This window comes from Montipora capricornis, chromosome 11 (genome assembly GCF_036669925.1).
Source record: "Montipora capricornis isolate CH-2021 chromosome 11, ASM3666992v2, whole genome shotgun sequence".
Classification (NCBI taxonomy): domain Eukaryota; kingdom Metazoa; phylum Cnidaria; class Anthozoa; order Scleractinia; family Acroporidae; genus Montipora; species Montipora capricornis.
In genome coordinates, this window is record NC_090893.1 from 12859076 (window position 1) to 12885915 (window position 26840).

General features: G+C 35.7%; 1 protein-coding gene across 2 annotated transcripts in view; it reads left to right on the plus strand.

The window, feature by feature from the left end:
• The window catches only part of LOC138023941 (cytochrome P450 4B1-like), a 13325-nt gene extending 1072 nt beyond the window's left edge, over window positions 1–12253 (plus strand). Inside the window, exons 2-15 of one of the 2 annotated variants that reach the window (XM_068871021.1) lie at window positions 949–996; window positions 2124–2313; window positions 2471–2598; window positions 2982–3097; window positions 3211–3273; window positions 3751–3883; window positions 4976–5041; window positions 5658–5745; window positions 6916–7018; window positions 7414–7544; window positions 8515–8579; window positions 10116–10198; window positions 11528–11593; window positions 11740–12253. In XM_068871021.1, the coding sequence (XP_068727122.1) occupies window positions 949–996; window positions 2124–2313; window positions 2471–2598; window positions 2982–3097; window positions 3211–3273; window positions 3751–3883; window positions 4976–5041; window positions 5658–5745; window positions 6916–7018; window positions 7414–7544; window positions 8515–8579; window positions 10116–10198; window positions 11528–11593; window positions 11740–11851 (1392 nt within the window). In that variant the 3' untranslated portion in view covers window positions 11852–12253. The remainder of the gene's footprint in view (window positions 1–948; window positions 997–2123; window positions 2314–2470; window positions 2599–2981; window positions 3098–3210; window positions 3274–3750; window positions 3884–4975; window positions 5042–5657; window positions 5746–6915; window positions 7019–7413; window positions 7545–8514; window positions 8580–10115; window positions 10199–11527; window positions 11594–11739) is intronic. The other variant, XM_068871022.1, reaches the window with a different exon arrangement.
• Window positions 12254–26840: the final 14587 nt, after the last annotated feature.

The window sequence follows — 26840 nt, forward strand, 5'->3', positions numbered from 1 at the left end:
AACAAGCTTTCGAGAAACATCGCCCGGCGCAATCAGTTTTGGGAGCATCTTTTTACTCGCTTATCTATTATCATAAGTTTTGTTTCCTCAACAGACCATATGTACTTAAATTAGCTTATGACATACATAACATGAGATGAGAAGGATGACTGGCTCACCAATAGTTAATGACACCTCATGCTGGGGATCAGTCAATGATAATAAAAACGGGTGAAATAAATAATATATTACGCGAAGGCGCTGTGAAATTAATTTCCTTCACTTAGAAAAATTCATATCTTTTATGCAAAGAAACCTTGTACTTTCCTTTTTGCCATACACGCGCGTGTTTTTTTTTTTTTTTTTGCCAAGACGTGAGTGTAGTTTTAAACCATGTCTCGAAAGAAATGGCTATTCTTATTGGTTCACTTAAAATGTCTCACCATTTTTTGTTACCAATAAGAAACGAAGTCAAAAGAGGATCACGACTCACACGCAGGTTTTTCCCGCGCTTTAAAGGGGCTAGGTCACGCAATTTTAGGCAATTTCAACACTGATCGAATGGTCATAGAATTAACTAAAATATCAAAATAACTGTTCAAAACTATTGAAGAACTCTAACAAAACACAGCAAAGCCAAGAAGGTACACGGATGGACAAGACTGGAGAGGATTGAAATGGATTGAATTTGGGTAAATTTGAAAAACGTCGGCCCACCTTTTTTCAAACTTATATCAGTCTATATCAAAATGTCATTTACACAGCTGGAAAATCATTCTCAGTTGTTATGTGGCCGTAATTTTGCAAATGAAAGACTCTTGCTCTGACAATTTGACGTTTGGAGCTCATAATTAACAAAATTAAACAAATTTACCTAAAATAGCGTGACCTAGCCCCTTTAAAAAAGATGACTCGTAATTGCTTCAAATTCTAAAAAACGTTGTTTGCGTCTCTTACGCTTAATATTAGGAAACAAAGCTTCCTGGAAACTCTACAGTGTTAACAGAAGCTTTTTCGGTACGTTTTATCTGTAAATATATGTATTTAGCTTTTCTCAATGCGCGAGCGGGCGGAATTCTGCGAATCCTGCAATCTGATTGGTTCTGGGAGGGGTGGAATTTTTTCTTGCCTGACGAATGCCCGCCAACCCGGGCGGAATCCTAGCCCTGGTTGGGTGAGCGTGTGTAATAACCTTAAATTTCTATTTTTTGATACCGAATCCGATTACATACAGAAATAAGTGTATAAAAATAGCTTTTTATTAGACAAGAGGCGTGGAAATAGAATTCTAATAAAAATATTTCTCTTTGAGACGTTCATTTTGTAAGTTGCTTTGATACTGCATTCGCTATCAAGCGCGGTGTGAGTCAACAATTGAAAAAGTGATTTCAGAGAAAGGAAAGGAACTTTATTACACATAACATGAGAATTTTATTCCATAAAGCTCATTTGTACAAATCTATACACTTTATTTTCACATGTGAAAAAGGCCTATACAGCCAATCAGAATGGCGTACAGCTATTTCACATGTGAAAGTATAACCAATCAACGATAGCGTAAAGGCGTTTCCATGCCAATCACTCGTGCATCTCGTGCAAATCGTACTTTGTTATTGAATTAAATTAAATTTGCATTTGGTTCTATTGTTAGTTAGTTTTTGTTTCTAATTCGCGTTCAGAAAAATTCTCATGTGATGTGTAATAAACAGTTTACGACATAGAAAGTGCTTTGTACGGGGTTTTATTCACTCGTTGTTTGTGTCAAAAACCCTCACTCGCTCGTTCCTCGCTCGTTCGGGTTTTTGACACAAGCAACTCGTGCATAAAACCCCGTACGCCGCACTTTCTATGACGTAAACTATATTTATTTAAGTGTCTAGTCGTTCTAGCGCTGGAGCGCTAATTGGGGACACTGTAAACTGAAATGAACAATGAAAGTAAGTCAAATGTAGAAAGGGAGAAGGGAGAGAGGAAAAAAAATAAAAATAAGTTATTTACCAGGTAAGGGTCGGTCCGTATAACGAAAAACTGTGACCTCTTAACATATATATAGGCGTAGTTCGCTGCCCATACTTCCTCCCTTTCCCAATCTCACTGCCAAATTGCTTGAGACTCTCTGCTGATTGCCGTCTGTTATTTTACAGGCAACTTTTGATGGCAATGGTTTAAAATTTCATGTTGAATGTGCTTCGAAGTTTAAGACAGCTTATCCGTTGTGGTTTGGCCCACTGCGAGCAGCTCTTGTCCTTTGTCACCCTGATTCACTTAAAGTTGTTCTCTCGAACCACGTGCCAAAGGAAGAATTCGTCTACAGCCTTATCGTACCATTTACAGGTAAGAATAGGCTGCTGTACAAAATGGAACAGGGAAAGGGGAGGGTGTTCTCTGTTTAGTCCAGAAAAGGGTGAAGAGGATTCTTCACTTTTTCTTCAAATTTCCAGGCTCGTTAGTAACGGCAACATCAACAATGACTACATTTTTGGTTCTGCAGGGAAAAGCTTGACTATTGTGAATGGAAAACGATGGCAACAAATGAGGAAACTGCTAACTCCGGCTTTTCACGCGGACGTCTTAAAGCCCTATGTAAAGCTGTTCCATGAATCAACAAACACGTTACTTGTAAGTCAATCTCTCCAAATTAATTTTCCTTTTCGTGAAATGAGGGAGGTCGAGATTGGAGGGGGAGGGGAGTGGTCTAGGTTGGTAAGTCACATAATTATTACTAATTCTGTTTGGGCATACTTCCATGTTTTTAAACATCAAAGATCAAATCTCGCATGCGTACAGCATGTTACCATGCATATCCTACGGTACATCGGTTTTGAATTATGCGCATATGTGAATTCGGCCTCTTGTGCTTGTTTGTATGTTCATTCCTGGATGCAAAACGTCTTTTAAAAAAGAGTTTTTTCTTTTTATTCACGCATCCAAAACGCCCTGAAAGGACATGAACTAAGAGATTTATTTTACAAATAAAGTTTATAAAACAAATTTCTTCGCAGGAAAAATGGACTAAGAATCCAGAGAAAATGGAATGTTTTAAAGACCTTGGTTTAATGGCTCTCGACTCGACTCTAAAATGCGCCTTTAGCTTTAACAGCAATTGTCAGACAAACGTGTGAGTATTCACCTTCAATGTTTGGTCCTTATAAGACGATTGAACAAAACCCATTTTTATACCTTTAAAGGCTATAGGGTCTTGCTGCTACTCCTTAAATTCGGTTTTTTTAGGACACAGGATCAGTTCACAAGAAGTGTAACTGCAGTTTCCAAAGCACTGATAAAGAGACTCATGTAAGTGGAAATTAGGAATAGTTATTAAACTAGGCTAGGGTTAGAGTAAATTAAACTTATTAAATTAATTAAATTAATTAATTAATCAGACTTATGTAACCTCGTTCTCATCATTATTAGTAAATTATGGTTATTAGTGTCCTCGTCATCGTCACCATCAGCAACATCCGCAACGTCATCATCGTCATAAAAATCATCTTTATCGTCAAAGTTATGGTCATAGTCGTTTAAAGTAGCTGACTAGACTTTTCAGTTAAGAATGTTCATTAAAATTTTCGCGCCTGTTCATTATTATTGTTACAGTGTATTAGTAGTAGTAGTAGTAGTATTGTTGTTGTTGTTGTTGTTATTGTCATTCTTATTATTATTATTATTATTATTATTGCTATTGTTATTATTATTTATTCATAATAATCAATTCTCCCGGTCCATTCCCCTTGAGTCGCATTCATCTCTTTATTGTGCTTTAATCATCAGTACACCAATACTTCACCCAGACTGGATTTTTCGATGGACGAGTGAAGGGAGAAGCTTTTATCACAGCTGCACTGTAGCTCATCAAGCGGCTGAAGACATAATAAGCAAAAGACGAATGACATTGGAAGAAAAAGTTCGTAAAATACTTCTTATTAAAAAAACACAACAAGGACTTCACTTGATTTCAAAGCCAAGTTGGATTTTAAGTCCGCGCAAATACTTTCATTCCGAAGCGAGCCCGAGGACGTGTCCTGGCATTTAAAACCTGTCGGTAATTTAAGGTTGCTTGTAACCTACAATAGTCCTTTCTTCTTAAGGCTCGTTTACACAGAGCGATTTTATCGCGCGACAAGAGCTGCGATCGAACGGCGATTTTACGGCGACAGCAAATCGCGCTTGTGAACAGCCGGCGATTTCACTGGGATTATCTCTACTCCCCCCTGGGTGGGATGCTAGTCCATTGCAGGGTTACCCCAGCATTAAATTCACCAGTACCCATTTATACAACTGGGTGGAGAGAGGCACCGTGAGAGTAAAGTGTCTTGCCCAAGAACACAACACAATATCCCCAGCCAGGACCCGAACCCGGACCACTCGATCAGAAGTCGAGCAAACTGACCAAGAGGTCACCACGCCTCCCACTGGAGCTGAGTCTAGTCCAATTCGATTTGAGTGTTAGTGATTAATTATTCGGGACGCATGCGGCCATTTCTTCGTTTCTGCACCTTTCAGAACATTACATCAAACTGACAGTTGCGATCCAGTTTCGGCAAGTTTCTTTTCAGTTTCAACTTAGGGGTCTGAACAAACCTATAAAGGGAGAGTATCACAAAGATTCTTTGACTTGGGCCATTTAAGTTTCGTAACAAATGTTATCATTTATGAGCCAATCGGAAGCGAAGTTATAATTCGCGCGGGAAATTTACACGAACGAGTAAAAATTTCTTTAAAAATTACCAATGAGCTAAGGGCTGATATAAATTCTCACGCGTACGTGTAAAATTCCCGCATTAATCATAACGTTGCTTCCGATGGGCTTATAAACAATGACATTTTCTACGGATAGAACATGCGCAATACTGTGATACTCTCCCTTTAAAGACCGACGAAGTCAAAATGTAGTTGACGAGTGCCCATTATTGACAATCAAAGAAACTTATTAGTGGCTATCTTATGGGTGTCACTTCCTTCACGCATTTTTTCTTTAAAAATTCTTGATTCATAGGGCAATCATAACAATTCCACGAAACGAAAGCACCTCGATATGGTGGATATTCTTCTTCAAATCAGGGTATGTATCATTTTTTCACTGCTGTGGCAAAGGAATCCTCGATTCAGAAAACAATTTCAATGTGGTGATCTATCCTGCGCGCATCTTTTTTCTTCGCCCGCGTTCATGTTTGACGAGTTTGGTGCGCGGTTCTGTCTTGCCCTTTTGCTATTTATTGACATTGCAAGTGTAGCGTCAATAAGGATGACTTGGTCTGTACTTAAAACTGTAAACTCAAAGTCCCTCCTTGGTCTGTACTTGATACTCTTAACGTAAGAGCTATAGATCATTTTAACGTGACGTCACAGCAGCCATGTTGGTGTACAAGAACAATAGACGTTCTCTCCTTTGGGAACCAAACTCTATTTTTATGCATATTTTATGCATATTCCATGCATACATTTTGTATTGTTTTCTACACCAATATGGCCGCCAAGTCACGTGAGTGAAAACCATCTATAAGCATCAATCCTATTACTACAGTTGTGTTAATGTGTGGGTGATGGAAAGAAAGACGAAAGTGCTTGTGTTCTGATAGAGAAACAAAACAGTAACACAACGGTAAAACAAACACAACAGCTCCATTAAAACCCCTTTCTTGTAATTGTTGATAATTGATTCTATTGCCGGACAACAGAATGAAGATGGCGATGGGTTAAGTGATAAAGAGATAAGAGCTGAAGTGGTCACCTTTTTCTCAGCTGGACAAGACACAGTTGCTTCAGGTAAATACTTGCATTATTTAAGGAAATTAAATCATGTAGTCAGGAGGCATCGTTAATTTTGCAATGGTTAGGGCATTGGTTTTACACGCGCGTGCTCCGGGTTCCAGTCGCACTCTGACCACTGGCTCCACCCCGCTTTGTAAATAACCGACTGGTTGTCTCCTACCAGTTAAAGTTTTTAATTATTTTTCATGAAGTTGCATACATATATGCATACATATTATATTTACAATCAGAACAGTTTTACATTTAAGCAGACAGGCAGGTAGCACAGGCTAATCTAGGGCGGTATGCTTTGGATAAGAAAATTACAAGTCGTCGGTTTATTGATTTATTTATTTAGCTACTTTTTTTATAACGTATAAATGTTGTTTAAATTTTATATAAATGTATTTATGCCCTACAAGGTAGTTAAACAACAGTACTATAATAAACCTAATCAAGAGAAAATGAGGGGACAGAGAGGGAGGCTCAGGGCGTTGGCCGGGATATGTTATGTTCACGAGAGTTATTTTTAGACGAGCGGAAGTCTTTGTTCTAGCGGAAGTTTGTCTTCCGAGACGTCCGCATGCAGTCTTGCCTCGCTCTCAGGTTCTTAGTGAAAAGAGAAAATGACGGCGCACGTGGAAGGCTGATGAATATTTATTTTCGTTCAAACATCGGACCGAGGTTGGCCTGCATGCGGACGTCTCGGAAGACTTCCGCTCGTCTAAAAATAACTTTCTTGGACATGACATATCCCAAGGGCTGGACCGGGAGGCTCCCTCTCTGTCCCCTCATTTTCTCTTGACCTAATACTATCCATGATAATACAGCTATTACAGAGTTAAATAGTTAATGTGTAAAGATCTAAATGGAAAAGGATTTCATTTTTTTTATTAATTTCAGGTACGTCAGTGTAGGAGGGGTCCCTTTGAAATGCATTTTTTCAGAGGTTTCTTAAAGATAAAGGAATTTGTTTCGATTTTTCTTTCGGATTACTAAAAGTAGGTGCTTCTGAACTAGATTGACAGCTATGTGCACTTTCACTATAAACAGAAGTAGTTACATGAAAATCACTTTAAAACTAGGTTGCCTCTTTGAAATTATGCCTTCGGTGTCGTTTTCATGAAACTTTACTTTTTATCACTTTGAGTTTCTAAATGATTTGTGACTTTTTTCTTTGTTAAGGAATTTCGTGGACATTGTACAACCTTGCGTTATACCCGGAACACCAAGAAAAATGTCAAGAAGAGGTTGACGAAGTTTTTAGAGACAAAAAGGAACTCCACTGGTAAGATAAAAATTTGATCAACCACTTTTAATCGTGAACATCAGATAACTCAGTTACAAAGGCAATCTTGGAACAGGCTCTCATAGTGTGAGGAATGTGTTGAAAATCCAAAAGTGCTAAAAAGTAAATGATATTAACTAAAATTAAGATACACGGGAGGCCATGTTCTAATCCCCCTCGCACCATTGACTGATTTGTGTTCAGTGGGACCCTAACATATTTTTTCCGGCATCTCTTTCCTCGTTCCGACTTACTTGAATTTCAGTGAAACAGGCTACCGGATAACCAGATTGCAGAGCCATTTTTCGTGACTTTTTTCATAGATTTCCAGTTTCATGAATTATCAAGTCTTATAAACATTACATAAACCAGCCCATATTGTGTTCTTTCCGTAGGGATGACTTGCTTCAACTAAAATATGTCACTCTCGTAATAAAAGAGAGCATGCGACTGTTTCCACCATTTCCCATGTTCAGCCGCGGTCTGGACAAATCTTATGAGATTGATGGAAAACTGGTACCAAAAGGTATTCTGTTCATGTTTCAGTCAGATCCTTTATTTCACTTTAACGACTATCGGTCGATAGCCGCATCATCTGAGTATTTTTAACAAGGCTGTGAGTAACTACTACTGTGTTCAGAGAACTACTACTTTTAGGCCGTAAATTTTTTGCCATTCACGCGAACAAGGGGTAACGAATTGTGCTTATTCCTGATAGGCCTCTAATACTTCTTAGTAGTTTTTGCGGTTAAATGCGCGAGTGGCGTTATCTTGACACGGAGGACTTCCCCACCTAAAATGGAGGAACGCTACATTAAATATGAGGATGCTCTACGAATGGAGTCGGTTCATGCTCTCCATTTGTTTGAATTCATTCAAGTACAACTCATTATCCAAGATGGCGATCAACAACAGCAACAAAGAGACGGAACCCCTAAAAGATATTTCCAGCGCGAGAAAAAGGGACTGGGGATGAGAAAAGAACGACAGATAAAATCTCATGACGTGTTTCGGACACATTGCCATTAGACAGAATTCCAAAAGAATATTTAACCTCGAACGAGGCCAAAAAGGCAATTTTGAAATAAGGTGTATGTTGCACGAAAGGAGTGTGCAAACTCTCATTGTTTATTATTATACAAATGGATCAGTTTTTAGGGACCATTCTTTCTTAGTGTACGTTTCTAATTTAAAAATTGTCGAGCTTATAAAATGGCAAAGTAATAGACCTTATTCATAAATGGGGGCCAATTTAATTCTTTTGTCGAAGTGCAAATTAGACAACCAAGCCTCGATACCATACAGTGAATTGAAAAGAATTCTTGCTCTAAAATGAGGCTTGGAAGGCTAATTTGCACGTGGACAAAAGAATTATAAATGTGACCGCCATTTATGAATAAGGTCTATACTACGTTTAACTATTTGTTTGGGGCCTTAGGAACCGATCAGATATTCGTCTGTTATCTCTGAGTATCGTTTATTTGCTTGAAAATTAGGAACTTGGATCATGATCAACGCATACGCCTTACATCACAATCCTCACGTGTGGAAGGACCCTGAGGTAAGATCACTACAGGCCAAAAATTATTACTTCTAGTTTGAATAATCGTTTTCTCTCCTGCGGTTATTTTTAAGACCCACTCTTCCGTGCAAAATGAAGTGCTTTTGAAAAGTTAAAGTGGTACTATGATCAAACAATCACTTCCTTGTTTTCTTCAGATTTTGAAAGTGTGTTTGCTTAATACCTGCCTGGCAAAATTTTGAGCTTTGATTTTTATCCAAAGGCTCTTTACATTGAGTGTAAGTTTTGGATTTCACGGTACGCCATTACTCACGTTCAAAAGTGACCGACTGGACCTCAGAGGGTTGGCTCTAGGGAAAAGTGACGTCATTCAATCAATAGCTTTAAAGTTCTGCGTGTAAACGCAGTTTATTATGTATGCAAAACACGAGTTACAAAATTTGAGAGCCCGAAACTCCCGTGTTACGTTGCATATTAATTCAGTCGCGTACAAACGCATTGCATTCTAAAACTAGTGAGTCTTTGACGTCATTTTCTCCTCGATCCAGTCCTCACAAGCTTTTAAAGTTAAGCAATAGAAAACGTTTTCCGTATTTCCATAGCCTCATCTAAACACGAGGGGGAGTTGGAAGAATTCGAGATAGTTGTGCAAACCGGAGACGCAGTCGAGGGTTTGCATAACTGTCGAGAATTCTCCCAAGTCACCCGAGTGTTTAGATGAGGCTATGGAAACACGGAAAAAAGTTCTCTATGGCTTTTATAAAATATTTCTCAAAAATAATTCCACAAATGAAGGAAAATGTTGGTTTTTTTACTTTTAGATTGAAATTTTCTTGATACAGGCTCATATTTCCTACCAGCCAATCAAAACGCCCGTCTGACAACATAACCAATCAAAATTCGTGTGATGTCACAGCCGTGTTTCCATACTCTCATCTAAACACAGATATTGACCAACGAGAGTGCACGTACTATCCTGATTATTTTATAACAGAAAATTCCGAAAACCAAAATGCTCAAAAACGTTCATTGACCTGGCTCAATGTCTGGACCAGCTGCGCCAAAAACAAGAACTTTGAAACCAATTTCCTTGCCTACGAAACGAAACAACTCGACGAAAATTTTCAAAAGTTCTTCGCGTTACATGAATTTTTCAGGTTGTAGTATAAACAAATAATAACATGATTTGTATGTGATATTTGGCATAAATACCACTCGTGATATTTCAAAATTGTCACAACTTTCACTCGCCTGATGGATCGTGAAATTATGTATAACAATTTTGAAATATCACTCGTGGTATTTATGCCAAATATCACTACAAATCATGCTATTACCTATGCAAATTTTGGTTCGCTTAGTGTTTAGTTAACATGGTTTTGAAATCCAAAGAAAAAAAGATTTTTTGATAATAGTACCATTTTGAGTGAAGCATTTGTGACGTCAGTGGAGAAACTGCGCCTTGATTGGCTGAGATGGCATTACATTGGTCGATAGTCTAGTTGAAAGGAGCTTCATTCTTCTATTGTTTGATTTTACCAGTCCCATGCAGGCTATTTTTCTTTAACCTCACAGGTTTTTGATCCGTTACGATTCACGGTTGAAAACAAAGAGGGAAGATCACCCTTCGCCTATATACCATTCTCTGCGGGCCCAAGGTTTGTATCTTTGAGAATAGGACGCATCCTCGGAAGTGCAATAAGCCTTTTTCGATATATTAAAATTCAGCTTGAAAGAGAGGTTTAGAGGACAAAGACAAAAGAAAGTAGATGACAGTAGTATATTGGAACTTGGCGTACACTTTTTAATGCTAATGAGGTGGTACATAATATGCTAATAAGTTTTGACCGTGAAAAGAGTGGGTTGAGACTCGAGGTCGGGGAAGATGATGGATACAGAGGAAGACTAATTGACGAAATGATGTTTTTTGAAACAAAACCTATCTTTACGGAACGACAATCACGAAAGAATGAGGGTACAAGTATTTTATCTTATCCCCTACTTCTTTCGCAATTGTCTTTTCCCTAATCTCAGGGGTAACATATCAGAGCCAGATCTAAAATAAAAAACAGAGAGTATAACCCCCATATGTTTAACTCATGGTGAGGTGTTCTCTAAATTTTATTTTCAGAACAAATCACGGTCAAAAAACTCATTAGCATATTATTACCACCTCATTAGCATAAAAAGTGTACGCCAAGTCTCAATATACTACTATGACATGTAAATATTTTTCACATTCATTCCAATGTGTTTGTATTGTTTTTGTCCTCACTGCCTCGCTATCAAGCTGAATATTTGATATTTTGAAAATGGCCTCCTCGTCCCCAGTTCTTAGAAGCTTACTGGGTCCCTTGCCCCCAGTTCCCGTGCGTTTTTAATATGGTTCTTTACAAATCTTCGCAGCTAACAAGGAGCTTAAATGTACGCGAAGTTTTTGAGACGCGGACGGCAACCGGAAGGGAACATTTCAACTTCCAGAACAGTAGTCTTTCCTAGATTCCTAAACTAATCATCTGTAATAGAGAAAAGGTTAACATTTACCCAAATTGCCCTTGTCCCTATCAGCGTCATAAAAGAGTCTATTTTTAAACCACGTTTTGCGAGAAAATAAACAACAGCCGAAAATGGCTATCTCAATGTTGTACCCAATTCAAACCCTTTGGGAAAAAAACATTTTGTTCCAGGTATTTCCATATTATTTAAATGTGAATGCTACATGTTAGACCATTATAATGCAGATGAAATACACAAAGAATCTTAACCCTGGGAGATTTGAATTGAATAAGGTGCAACTTTTGCTCTATTCTTTATTTTCCCGCAAAACGTGTTTTAAAAATAAATTCTTTTCTGACGCTGATGGGCACAAACCTAATACCAGATTCTTACTCTTGGCTAATGGCCCCTTGAATCAACGTCTTACCTATTTACATCTGGAACCTTGGCACTTTTATATTCTTGTATATTTTGCATATTGATCTCTACAGAAATTGCATAGGATCCAATTTTGCAATGGCTGAAATGAAGATTGCTGTTTCCCTAATCCTTAAAAGGTCTTGTTTTCGTCTAACTGATTCTACTTGTTAAAACAAAGTTTATTGTTTCAAGTTTGATTAAATTGTTCAATTTTGTTAAATTGGCCTGAGCATTTGAAGGTTCTCGTTCTTCTAACGAAAGTTCTGTTTTTATGTGATTGCAGATTTAATTTATCGATAAGCAAGGAAAATCATGTGACATCCAAAGACCTGTTCCCGGAGATTATGCTGCGCACAAGGAATGGAATTCGTTTGAATTTGGCGCCACGTGATTGATCCACAACTCTTCTGTTAAAAGCATGAAATCTTCGTACCAAACACGTTCAAAACTATTTTAAATGCGCATTTCTATCGTTTGTATAATAGTTGTAGTTTGTATTGTTATCCAGGAGTCGTTCCCATTCTTATCATGCATACGGCAGACCTATCTACCCATCTATTTATGCATAATCGCAGCATTGTTCTGCGCCGTTACGTGAGAGGAAAGTTGTGTGCGATAATGAGCATGGTCAGTTGAAACATGCACTGAAGTAGAACTTACTGTAGAAACGATCCTCTTGATCAGGAGTCAAGGGAAAGGTCTCTTTGTTAAGGAAATCAATCTTTTTTGTTACATCTTTGTGCAAGAAATTATGCGCAGTAGGGTTGCGCAATACAAAGCCAAGGAATTACCTTAAAGGTGTTATCCTTTTTTGTGATTGATGCTGTACTTCCAAGTTACCAACCTCTTACTAACCGAGTGCGAGGGCCGTACTGGGGAATAGTGGTGGTGGCATTACGAGGTCAATATGAAAACGACCAAGGGCCAATATTGTCCACTACGGTCCCGATCGAGTGATGATATTCTTTGATTGCATCTGACGTCACGGCGGCCATGTTGGTGGAAAGAACAATAGCGAAAAAGTCTTTTGGGAATTTGATTCTATTATTATGCAAATCTTGAGTAATAGTGGTGGTGGCAGCATGAGGTCAATATGAAAACGACCAAGGGCCAATATTGTCCACTACGGTCCCGATCGAGTGATGTTATTCTTTGATTGCATCTGACGTCACGGCGGCCATGTTGGTGGAAAGAAGTCTTTTGGGAATTTGATTCTATTATTATGCAAAACGTGAGCTACATTTATTTTTCTATTGTTTTGACACCAACATGGCCGTCTTATCACGTGAGTGCAATCGAAGAATTTTATGCGAGTTGTTTATTACATGGTATCGTTTCTTTGAGAAATGGGACACCTCTCCGCTTGGTGAATGTTCGTAATCTTCGTTTTCCATTAGCGAACTTTGAACGATAACCTTTCACACGTAAACTAAATTCCGCTTACTATAAATTTTTCTGTTACGATGAAAAATTTAAAATCTGTTTTTTTTTTAATCCTTTTTGTGTTTCGGTCAACTTGAATTTCCCGGGAGAGAGAAAAATCCGGAAAAGAACCATTTCCATGGAATTACTCCCTACTGTAAAATTCCAACCAAAAACCAGCCAATCAAAGTGTTCCATTTAGCCTGAGAATTGCTTGCCATATTCGTATCCTCAGTATTGGACTGGAAATAGCTTGCAATGGAGGCTACTGCAGGGGGAATCTTTTCAAATGCAGACACTTCCTAATATATTCCCCCGAATTACCCTCCATTGCCGCAAACTTGTTCAAGTCCAATACCGAGAATAGGAATCAGGTCTATTGCTTGCCATAAAATTATATTATTCATTTTTTGGTAAGTTTTTCAGAAAATACATCAACTATGATTACATTGAAAAAACTTTATTTATTTACGATACGCTTGTAAACTCACGTTTTCCGACTTACACCAAACTGTTGTTGGTTGCCTTACTAAACGATATCTATTGTTAAAGTATTCAGACGTCATTTTCTCCACTTTTCAAACAGCCCTTTCATTTTTCACTCTCAAGTTCCATTCTTGAAATGATCCTTTTCTTAAATATTAAACCCTGAATATTGGAACAATAGAAATAGTTAATGAACTTTTGGAGGTCCGAATTCATGTTTTTCCGAGTTTCACCAAACCGCTGATGGTTGGCTCATTAACCGAATTCTATCGTTAAAATATTCAGAGGTTATTTTCTCCACTTTAAAAAGATCCCTTTCGTTTGAAAGTCTCAGAATATATTTAATAAGTTCCATTCTTTCAAATGGAAACGTTTTTCGTCAAAGAAACTGCTTCTTTTCTTCAATATTTAGGCCTGAATATTGAAACAATAGAACTTGGTTAATGAACTTTTGGAGGTCCAAACTCACGTTTTTCCGAGTTGGACCAAACCGCTGCTGGTTGGCTCATTAACCGAATTCTATTGTTAAAATATTCAGAGGTTATTTTCTCCACTTTAAAAAGATCCTTTTCATTTAAAAGTCTCACAATATATTTAATACGTTCCATTCTTTGAAATTTAAAAGTTTTTGGTCAAAGAAACTGCTTGTTTTCTTCAATATTTCGGCCTGAATATTGAAACAATACAAACTGGTTAATGAACTTTTGGAGGTCCAAACTCACGTTTTTCCGAATTTGACCAAACCGCTTTTGGTTGGCTCATTAACCGAATTCTATTGTTAAAATATTCAGAGATTATTTTCTCCACTTTAAAAACATCCTTTTCATTTGAAAGTCTCACAATATATTTCATAAGTTACATTCTTTAAAATGGAGACGTTTTTGGTCAAAGAAACTGCTTCTTTTCGTCAATAGTTAGGCCTGAATATTGAAACAATAGAAACTGGTTAATGAACTTTTGGAGGTCCAAACTCACGTTTTTCCGAGTTTGACCAAACCGCTGTTGGTTGGCTCATTAACCGAATTCTATTGTTAAAATATTCAGAGATTATTTTCTCCACTTTAAAAAGATCCTTTTCATTTGAAAGTCTCACAATAAATTTCATAAGTTACATTCTTTAAAATGGGGACGTTTTTGGTCAAGGAAACTGCTTGTTTTCTTCAATATTTCGGCCTGAATATTGAAACAATAGAAACTGGTTAATGAACTTTTGGAGGTCCAAACTCACGTTCTTCCGAGTTTGACCAAACCGCTGTTGGTTGGATCATTAACCGAATTCTATTGTTAACATATTCAGAGGTTATTTTCTCCGCTTTAAAAAGATCCTTTTCATTTGAGAGTCTCAGAATATATTTAATAAGTTCCATTCTTTAAAATGGAGACGTTTTTGGTCAAAGAAACTGCTTCTTTTCTTCAATATTACGGCCTAAATATTGAAACAATAGAAACTGGTTAATGAACTTTTGGAGGTCCAAAGTCACGTTTTTCCGAGTTGGACCAAACCGCTGTTGGTTGGCTCATTAACCGAATTCTATTGTTAAAATATTCAGAGGTTATTTTCTCCTCTTTAAAAAGATCCTTTTCATTTGAAAGTCTCAGAATATATTGAAGAAGTTCCATTCTTTAAAATGGAGACGTTTTTGGTTAAAGAAACTGCTTCTTTTCGTCAATATTTCGGCCTGAATAATGAAACAATAGAAACTGGTTAATGAACTTTTGGAGGTCCAAACTCACGTTTTTCCGAGTTTGACCAAACCGCTGTTGGTTGGCTCATTAACCGAATTCTATTGTTGAAATATTCAGAGGTTATTTTCCCCCCTTTAAAAAGATCCTTTTCATTTGAAAGTCTCAGAATATATTGAATAAGTTCCATTCTTTAAAATGGAGACGTTTTTGGTCAAAGAAACTGCTTGTTTTCTTCAATATTTCAGCCTGAATATTGAAACAATAGAAACTGGTTAATGAACTTTTGGAGGTCCAAACTCACGTTTTTCCGAGTTGGATCAAACCGCTGTTGGTTGGCTCATTAACCGAATTCTATTGTTAAAATATTCAGAGATTATTTTCTCCACTTTAAAAAGATCCTTTTCATTTGAAAGTCTCACAATATATTTCATAAGTTCCATTCTTTAAAATGGGGACGGTTTTTGTCAAAGAAACTGCTTCTTTTCGGCAATATTTCGGCCTGAATATTGAAACAACAGAAACTGGTTAATGAACTTTTAGAGGTCCAAACTCACGTTTTTCCGAGTTTGACCAAACCGCTGTTGGTTGGCTCATTAACCGAATTCTATTGTTAAAATATTCAGAGGTTATTTTCTCCCCTTTAAAAACATCCTTTTCATTTGAAAGTCTCACAATATATTTCATAAGTTCCATTCTTTAAAATGGAGACGTTTTTGGTTAAAGAAACTGCTTCTTTTCGTCAATAGTTAGGCCTGAATATTGAAACAATAGAAAGTGGTTAATGAACTTTTGGAGGTCCAAACTCACGTTTTTCCGAGTTTGACCAAACCGCTGTTGGTTGGCTCATTAACCGAATTCTATTGTTAAAATATTCAGAGGTTATTTTCTCCCCTTTAAAAACATCCTTTTCATTTGAAAGTCTCAGAATATATTTCATAACTTCCATTCTTTAAAATGGAGACGTTTTTGGTCAAAGAAACTGCTTCTTTTCGTCAATAGTTAGGCCTGAATATTGAAACAATAGAAACTGGTTAATGAACTTTTCGAGGTCCAAACTCACGTTTTTCCGAGTTGGACCAAACCGCTGTTGTTTGGCTCATTAACCGAATTCTATTGTTAAAATATTCAGAGATTATTTTCCCCCCTTTAAAAAGATCCTTTTCATTTGAAAGTCTCAGAATATATTGAATAAGTTCCATTCTTTAAAATGGAGACGTTTTTGGTCAAAGAAACTGCTTCTTTTCGTCAATATTTTGGCCTGAATAATGAAACAATAGAAACTGGTTAATGAACTTTTGGAGGTCCAAACTCACGTTTTTCCGAGTTGGACCAAACCGCTTTTGGTTGGCTCATTAACCGAATTCTATTGTTAAAATATTCAGAAATTATTTTCTCCTCTTTAAAAAGATCCTTTTTATTTGAAAGTCTCAGAATATATTTAGTAAGTTACATTCTTTAAAATGGAGACGTTTTTGGTCAAAGAAACTGCTTGTTTTCTTCAATATTTCGGCCTGAATATTGAAGCAATAGAAACTGGTTAATGAACTTTTGGAGGTCCAAACTCACGTTCTTCCGAGTTTGACCAAACCGCTATTGGTTGGCTCATTAACCGAATTCTATTGTTAAAATATTCAGAGATTATTTTCTCCATTTTAAAAAGATCCTTTTCATTTGAAAGTCTCAGAATATATTTAATAAGTTCCATTCTTTAAAATGGGGACGTTTTTGGTCAAAGAAACTGCTTCTTTTCTGCAATATTTCGGCCTGAATATTGAAACAATAGAAACTGGTTAATGAACTTTTAGAGGTCCAAACTCACGTTTTTCCGAGTTTGACCAAACCGCTGTTGGTTGGCTCATTAACCGAATTCTATTGTTAAAATATTCAGAGGTTATTTTCTCCCCTTTAAAAACATCCTTTTCATTTGAAAGTCTCACAATATATTTCATAAGTTCCATTCTTTAAAATGGAGACGTTTTTGGTCAAAGAAACTGCTTCTTTTCGTCAATAGTTAGGCCTGAATATTGAAACAATAGAAAGTGGTTAATGAACTTTTGGAGGTCCAAACTCACGTTTTTCCGAGTTTGACCAAACCGCTGTTGGTTGGCTCATTAACCGAATTCTATTGTTAAAATATTCAGAGGTTATTTTCTCCCCTTTAAAAACATCCTTTTCATTTGAAAGTCTCAGAATATATTGAATAAGTTCCATTCTTTAAAATGGAGACGTTTTTGGTCAAAGAAACTGCTTCTTTTCGTCAATAGTTAGGCCTGAATATTGAAACAGTAGAAACTGGTTAATGAACTTTTGGAGGTCCAAACTCACGTTTTTCCGAGTTGGACCAAACCGCTGTTGGTTGGCTCATTAACCGAATTCTATTGTTAAAATATTCAGAGGTTATTTTCCCCCCTTTAAAAAGATCCTTTTCATTTGAAAGTCTCAGAATATATTGAATAAGTTCCATTCTTTAAAATGGAGACGTTTTTGGTCAAAGAAACTGCTTCTTTTCGTCAATATTTTGGCCTGAATAATGAAACAATAGAAACTGGTTAATGAACTTTTGGAGGTCCAAACTCACGTTTTTCCGAGTTGGACCAAACCGCTTTTGGTTGGCTCATTAACCGAATTCTATTGTTAAAATATTCAGAAATTATTTTCTCCTCTTTAAAAAGATCCTTTTTATTTGAAAGTCTCAGAATATATTTAGTAAGTTACATTCTTTAAAATGGAGACGTTTTTGGTCAAAGAAACTGCTTGTTTTCTTCAATATTTCAGCCTGAATATTGAAGCAATAGAAACTGGTTAATGAACTTTTGGAGGTCCAAACTCACGTTCTTCCGAGTTTGACCAAACCGCTATTGGTTGGCTCATTAACCGAATTCTATTGTTAAAATATTCAGAGATTATTTTCTCCATTTTAAAAAGATCCTTTTCATTTGAAAGTCTCAGAATATATTTAATAAGTTCCATTCTTTAAAATGGGGACGTTTTTGGTCAAAGAAACTGCTTCTTTTCTGCAATATTTCGGCCTGAATATTGAAACAATAGAAACTGGTTAATGAACTTTTAGAGGTCCAAACTCACGTTTTTCCGAGTTTGACCAAACCGCTGTTGGTTGGCTCATTAACCGAATTCTATTGTTAAAATATTCAGAGGTTATTTTCTCCCCTTTAAAAACATCCTTTTCATTTGAAAGTCTCACAATATATTTCATAAGTTCCATTCTTTAAAATGGACACGTTTTTGGTCAAAGAAACTGCTTCTTTTCGTCAATAGTTAGGCCTGAATATTGAAACAATAGAAAGTGGTTAATGAACTTTTGGAGGTCCAAACTCACGTTTTTCCGAGTTTTACCAAACCGCTGTTGGTTGGCTCATTAACCGAATTCTATTGTTAAAATATTCAGAGGTTATTTTCTCTCCTTTAAAAACATCCTTTTCATTTGAAAGTCTCACAATATATTTCATAAGTTCCATTCTTTAAAATGGAGACGTTTTTGGTCAAAGAAACTACTTCTTTTCGTCAATAGTTAGGCCTGAATATTGAAACAATAGAAACTGGTTAATGAACTTTTGGAGGTCCAAACTCACGTTTTTCCGAGTTGGACCAAACCGCCGTTGGTTGGCTCATTAACCGAATTCTATTGTTAAAATATTCAGAGGTTATTTTCCCCCCTTTAAAAAGATCCTTTTCATTTGAAAGTCTCAGAATATATTGAATAAGTTCCATTCTTTAAAATGGAGACGTTTTTGGTCAAAGAAACTGCTTCTTTTCGTCAATATTTTGGCCTGAATAATGAAACAATAGAAACTGGTTAATGAACTTTTGGAGGTCCAAACTCACGTTTTTCCGAGTTGGACCAAACCGCTGTTGGTTGGCTCATTAACCGAATTCTATTGTTAAAATATTCAGAAATTATTTTCTCCTCTTTAAAAAGATCCTTTTTATTTGAAAGTCTCAGAATATATTTAGTAAGTTACATTCTTTAAAATGGAGACGTTTTTGGTCAAAGAAACTGCTTGTTTTCTTCAATATTTCGGCCTGAATATTGAAACAATAGAAACTGGTTAATGAACTTTTGGAGGTCCAAACTCACGTTCTTCCGAGTTTGACCAAACCGCTATTGGTTGGCTCATTAACCGAATTCTATTGTTAAAATATTCAGAGATTATTTTCTCCACTTTAAAAAGATCCTTTTCATTTGAAAGTCTCAGAATATATTTAATAAGTTCCATTCTTTAAAATGGGGACGTTTTTGGTCAAAGAAACTGCTTCTTTTCGTCAATAGTTAGGCCTGAATATTGAAACAATAGAAACTGGTTAATGAACTTTTGGAGGTCCAAACTCACGTTTTTCCGAGTTGGACCAAACCGCTGTTGGTTGGCTCATTAACCGAATTCTATTGTTAAAATATTCAGAGGTTATTTTCCCCCCTTTAAAAAGATCCTTTTCATTTGAAAGTCTCAGAATATATTGAATAAGTTCCATTCTTTAAAATGGAGACGTTTTTGGTCAAAGAAACTGCTTCTTTTCTTCAATATTTCGGCCTGAATATTGAAACAATAGAAACTGGTTAATGAACTTTTGGAAGTCCAAACTCACGTTTTTCCGAGTTGGATCAAACCGCTGTTGGTTGGCTCATTAACCGAATTCTATTGTTAAAATATTCAGAGATTATTTTCTCCACTTTAAAAAGATCCTTTTTATTTGAAAGTCTCACAATATATTTCATAAGTTCCATTCTTTAAAATGGGGACGTTTTTCGTCAAAGAAACTGCTTCTTTTCTGCAATATTTCGGCCTGAATATTCAAGCAATAGAAACTGGTTAATGAACTTTTAGAGGTCCGAACTCACGTTTTTCCGAGTTTGACCAAACCGCTGTTGGTTGGCTCATTAACCGAATTCTATTGTTAAAATATTCAGAGGTTATTTTCTCCCCTTTAAAAACATCCTTTTCATTTGAAAGTCTCACAATATATTTCATAAGTTCCATTCTTTACAATGGAGACGTTTTTGGTCAAAGAAACTGCTTCTTTTCGTCAATAGTTAGGCCTGAATATTGAAACAATAGAAACTGGTTAATGAACTTTTGGAGGTCCAAACTCACGTTTTTCCGAGTTTGACCAAACCGCTGTTGGTTGGCTCATTAACCGAATTCTATTGTTAAAATATTCAGAGGTTATTTTCTCCCCTTTAAAAACATCCTTTTCATTTGAAAGTCTCAGAATATATTGAATAAGTTCCATTCTTTAAAATGGAGACGGTTTTGGTCAAAGAAACTGCTTCTTTTCGTCAATAGTTAGGCCTAAATATTGAAACAATAGAAACTGGTTAATGAACTTTTGGAGGTCCAAACTCACGTTTTTCCGAGTTGGACCAAACCGCTGTTGGTTGGCTCATTAACCGAATTCTATTGTTAAAATATTCAGAGGTTGTTTCCCCCCTTTAAAAAGATCCTTTTCATTTGAAAGTCTCAGAATATATTGAATAAGTTCCATTCTTTAAAATGGAGACGTTTTTGGTCAAAGAAACTGCTTCTTTTCGTCAATATTTTGGCCTGAATAATGAAACAATAGAAAGTGGTTAATAAACTTTTGGAGGTCCAAACTCACGTTTTTCCGAGTTGGACCAAACCGCTGTTGGTTGGCTCATTAACCGAATTCTATTGTTAAAATATTCAGAGATTATTTTCTCCTCTTTAAAAAGATCCTTTTTATTTGAAAGTCTCAGAATATATTTAGTAAGTTACATTCTTTAAAATGGAGACGTTTTTGGTCAAAGAAACTGCTTCTTTTCGTCAATAGTTAGGCCTGAATATTGAAACAATAGAAAGTGGTTAATGAACTTTTGGAGGTCCAAACTCACGTTTTTCCGAGTTTGACCAAACCGCTGTTGGTTGGCTCATTAACCGAATTCTATTGTTAAAATATTCAGAGGTTATTTTCTCCCCTTTAAAAACATTCTTTTCATTTGAAAGTCTCAGAATATATTTCATAACTTCCATTCTTTAAAATGGAGACGTTTTTGGTCAAAGAAACTGCTTCTTTTCGTCAATAGTTAGGCCTGAATATTGAAACAATAGAAACTGGTTAATGAACTTTTCGAGGTCCAAACTCACGTATTTCCGAGTTGGACCAAACCGCTGTTGGTTGGCTCATTAACCGAATTCTATTGTTAAAATATTCAGAGATTATTTTCCCCCCTTTAAAAAGATCCTTTTCATTTGAAAGTCTCAGAATATATTGAATAAGTTCCATTCTTTAAAATGGAGACGTTTTTGGTCAAAGAAACTGCTTCTTTTCGTCAATATTTTGGCCTGAATAATGAAACAATAGAAAGTGGTTAATGAACTTTTGGAGGTCCAAACTCACGTTTTTCCGAGTTGGACCAAACCGCTTTTGGTTGGCTCATTAACCGAATTCTATTGTTAAAATATTCAGAAATTATTTTCTCCTCTTTAAAAAGATCCTTTTTATTTGAAAGTCTCAGAATATATTTAGTAAGTTACATTCTTTAAAATGGAGACGTTTTTGGTCAAAGAAACTGCTTGTTTTCTTCAATATTTCGGCCTGAATATTGAAACAATAGAAACTGGTTAATGAACTTTTGGAGGTCCAAACTCACGTTCTTCCGAGTTTGACCAAACCGCTATTGGTTGGCTCATTAACCGAATTCTATTGTTAAAATATTCAGAGATTATTTTCTCCATTTTAAAAAGATCCTTTTCATTTGAAAGTCTCAGAATATATTTAATAAGTTCCATTCTTTAAAATGGGGACGTTTTTGGTCAAAGAAACTGCTTCTTTTCTGCAATATTTCGGCCTGAATATTGAAACAATAGAAACTGGTTAATGAACTTTTAGAGGTCCAAACTCACGTTTTTCCGAGTTTGACCAAACCGCTGTTGGTTGGCTCATTAACCGAATTCTATTGTTAAAATATTCACAGGTTATTTTCTCCCCTTTAAAAACATCCTTTTCATTTGAAAGTCTCACAATATATTTCATAACTTCCATTCTTTAAAATGGAGACGTTTTTGGTTAAAGAAACTGCTTTTTTTCGTCAATAGTTAGGCCTGAATATTGAAACAATAGAAAGTGGTTAATGAACTTTTAGAGGTCCAAACTCACGTTTTTCCGAGTTTGACCAAACCGCTGTTGGTTGGCTCATTAACCGAATTCTATTGTTAAAATATTCAGAGGTTATTTTCTCCCCTTTAAAAACATCCTTTTCATTTGAAAGTCTCAGAATATATTGAATAAGTTCCATTCTTTAAAATGGAGACGTTTTTGGTCAAAGAAACTGCTTCTTTTCGTCAATAGTTAGGCCTGAATATTGAAACAGTAGAAACTGGTTAATGAACTTTTGGAGGTCCAAACTCACGTTTTTCCGAGTTGGACCAAACCGCTGTTGGTTGGCTCATTAACCGAATTCTATTGTTAAAATATTCAGAGGTTATTTTCCCCCCTTTAAAAAGATCCTTTTCATTTGAAAGTCTCAGAATATATTGAATAAGTTCCATTCTTTAAAATGGAGACGTTTTTGGTCAAAGAAACTGCTTCTTTTCGTCAATATTTTGGCCTGAATAATGAAACAATAGAAACTGGTTAATGAACTTTTGGAGGTCCAAACTCATGTTTTTCCGAGTTGGACCAAACCGCTTTGGTTGGCTCATTAACCGAATTCTATTGTTAAAATATTCAGAAATTATTTTCTCCTCTTTAAAAAGATCCTTTTTATTTGAAAGTCTCAGAATATATTTAGTAAGTTACATTCTTTAAAATGGAGACGTTTTTGGTCAAAGAAACTGCTTGTTTTCTTCAATATTTCGGCCTGAATATTGAAGCAATAGAAACTGGTTAATGAACTTTTGGAGGTCCAAACTCACGTTCTTCCGAGTTTGACCAAACCGCTATTGGTTGGCTCATTAACCGAATTCTATTGTTAAAATATTCAGAGATTATTTTCTCCATTTTAAAAAAAACCTTTTCATTTGAAAGTCTCAGAATATATTCAATAAGTTCCATTCTTTAAAATGGGGACGTTTTTGGTCAAAGAAACTGCTTCTTTTCTGCAATATTTCGGCCTGAATATTGAAACAATAGAAACTGGTTAATGAACTTTTAGAGGTCCAAACTCACGTTTTTCCGAGTTTGACCAAACCGCTGTTGGTTGGCTCATTAACCGAATTCTAATGTTAAAATATTCAGAGGTTATTTTCTCTCCTTTAAAAACATCCTTTTCATTTGAAAGTCTCACAATATATTGAATAAGTTCCATTCTTTAAAATGGAGACGTTTTTGGTCAAAGAAACTGCTTCTTTTCGTCAATAGTTAGGCCTGAATATTGAAACAATAGAAACTGGTTAATGAACTTTTAGAGGTCCAAACTCACGTTTTTCCGAGTTTGACCAAACCGCTGTTGGTTGGCTCATTAACCGAATTCTATTGTTAAAATATTCAGAGATTACTTTCTCCACTTTAAAAAGATCTTTTTCATTTGAAAGTCTCAGAATATATTTAATAAGTTCCATTCTTTAAAATGGGGACGTTTTTGGTCAAAGAAACTGCTTCTTTTCTGCAATATTTCGGCCTGAATATTGAAACAATAGAAACTGGTTAATGAACTTTTAGAGGTCCAAACTCACGTTTTTCCGAGTTTGACCAAACCGCTGTTGGTTGGCTCATTAACCGAATTCTATTGTTAAAATATTCAGAGGTTATTTTCTCCCCTTTAAAAACATCCTTTTCATTTGAAACTCTCAGAATATATTAAAAAGGTTCCATTCTTTAAAATGGAGACGTTTTTGGTCAAAGAAACTGCTTCTTTTCGTCAATAGTTAGGCCTGAATATTGAAACAATAGAAACTGGTTAATGAACTTTTGGAGGCCCAAACTCACGTTTTTCCGAGTTTTACCAAACCGCTGTTGGTTGGCTCGTTAACCGAATTCTATTGTTAAAATATTCAGAGGTTATTTTCCCCCCTTTAAAAAGATCCTTTTCATTTGAAAGTCTCAGAATATATTGAATAAGTTCCATTCTTTAAAATGGAGACGTTTTTGGTCAAAGAAACTGCTTGTTTTCTTCAATATTTCGGCCTGAATATTGAAACAATAGAAACTGGTTAATGAACTTTTGGAAGTCCAAACTCACGTTTTTCCGAGTTGGATCAAACCGCTGTTGGTTGGCTCATTAACCGAATTCTATTGTTAAAATATTCAGAGATTATTTTCTCCACTTTAAAAAGATCCTTTTCATTTGAAAGTCTCACAATATATTTCATAAGTTCCATTCTTTAAAATGGGGACGTTTTTGGTCAAAGAAACTGCTTCTTTTCTGCAATATTTCGGCCTGAATATTGAAGCAATAGAAACTGGTTAATGAACTTTTAGAGGTCCAAACTCACGTTTTTCCGAGTTTGACCAAACCGCTGTTGGTTGGCTCATTAACCGAATTCTATTGTTAAAATATTCAGAGGTTATTTTCTTCCCTTTAAAAACATCCTTTTCATTTCAAAGTCTCACAATATATTTCATAAGTTCCATTCTTTAAAATGGAGACGTTTTTGGTCAAAGAAACTGCTTCTTTTCGTCAATAGTTAGGCCTGAATATTGAAACAATAGAAAGTGGTTAATGAACTTTTGGAGGTCCAAACTCACGTTTTTCCGAGTTTGACCAAACCGCTGTTGGTTGGCTCATTAACCGAATTCTATTGTTAAAATATTCAGAGGTTATTTTCTCCTCTTTAAAAAGATCCTTTTCATTTGAAAGTCTCAGAATATATTGAATAAGTTCCATTCTTTAAAATGGACACGTTTTTGGTCAAAGAAACTGCTTCTTTTCGTCAATAGTTAGGCCTGAATATTGAAACAATAGAAACTGGTTAATGAACTTTTGGAAGTCCAAACTCACGTTTTTCCGAGTTGGATCAAACCGCTGTTGGTTGGCTCATTAACCGAATTCTATTGTTAAAATATTCAGAGATTATTTTCTCCATTTTAAAAAGATCCTTTTCATTTGAAAGTCTCAGAATATATTTAATAAGTTCCATTCTTTAAAATGGGGACGTTTTTGGTCAAAGAAACTGCTTCTTTTCTTCAATATTACGGCCTAAATATTGAAACAATAGAAACTGGTTAATGAACTTTTGGAGGTCCAAACTCACGTTTTTCCGAGTTTGACCAAACCGCTGTTGGTTGGCTCATTAACCGAATTCTATTGTTAACATATTCAGAGGTTATTTTCTCCCCTTTAAAAAGATCCTTTTCATTTGAAAGTCTCAGAATATATTGAATAAGTTCCATTCTTTAAAATGGAGACGTTTTTGGTCAAAGAAACTGCTTCTTTTCGTCAATAGTTAGGCCTGAATATTGAAACAATAGAAAGTGGTTAATGAACTTTTGGAGGTCCAAACTCACGTTTTTCCGAGTTTGACCAAACCGCTGTTGGTTGGCTCATTAACCGAATTCTATTGTTAAAATATTCAGAGGTTATTTTCCCCCCTTTAAAAAGATCCTTTTCATTTGAAAGTCTCCGAATATATTGAATAAGTTCCATTCTTTAAAATGCAGACGTTTTTGGTCAAAGAAACTGCTTCTTTTCTTCAATATTACGGCCTAAATATTGAAACAATAGAAACTGGTTAATGAACTTTTGGAGGTCCAAACTCACGTTTTTCCGAGTTTGAAAAAACCGCTGTTGGTTGGCTCATTAACCGAATTCTATTGTTAAAATATTCAGAGGTTATTTTCTCCACTTTAAAAAGATCTTTTTCATTTAAAAGTCTTAGAATATATTTAATAAGTTCCATTCTTGAAAATGGAGACCTTTTTGCTCAAAGAAACTGCTTCTTTTCTTCAATATTTCGACCTGAATATTGAAACAATAGAAACTGGTTAATGAACTTTTGGAGGTCCAAACTCACGTTTTTCCGAGTTTGACCAAACCGCTGTTGGTTGGCTCATTAACCGAATTCTATTGTTAAAATATTCAGAGGTTATTTTCTCCACTTTAAAAAGATCCTTTTCATTTAAAAGTCTCAGAATATATTTAATAAGTTCCATTCTTTAAAATGGAGACGTTTTTGGTTAAAGAAACTGCTTCTTTTCTTCAATATTTAGGCCTGAATATTGAAACAATAGAAACTGGTTAATGAACTTTTGGAGGTCCAAACTCACGTTTTTCCGAGTTTGACCAAACCGCTGTTGGTTGGCTCATTAACCGAATTCTATTGTTAAAATATTCAGAGGTTATTTTCTCCACTTTAAAAAGATCCTTTTCATTTGAAAGTCTCAGAATATATTGAATAAGTTCCATTCTTTAAAATGGAGACGTTTTTGGTCAAAGAAACTGCTTCTTTTCGTCAATATTTCGGCCTGAATAATGAAACAATAGAAACTGGTTAATGAACTTTTGGAGGTCCAAACTCACGTTTTTCCGAGTTTGACCAAACCGCTGTTGGTTGGCTCATTAACCGAATTCTATTGTTAAAATATTCAGAGGTTATTTTCTCCTCTTTAAAAAGATCCTTTTCATTTGAAAGTCTCAGAATATATTGAATAAGTTCCATTCTTTAAAATGGAGACGTTTTTGGTCAAAGAAACTGCTTGTTTTCTTCAATATTTCGGCCTGAATATTGAAACAATAGAAACTGGTTAATGAACTTTTGGAGGTCCAAACTCACGTTTTTCCGAGTTGGATCAAACCGCTGTTGGTTGGCTCATTAACCGAATTCTATTGTTAAAATATTCAGAGATTATTTTCTCCACTTTAAAAAGATCCTTTTCATT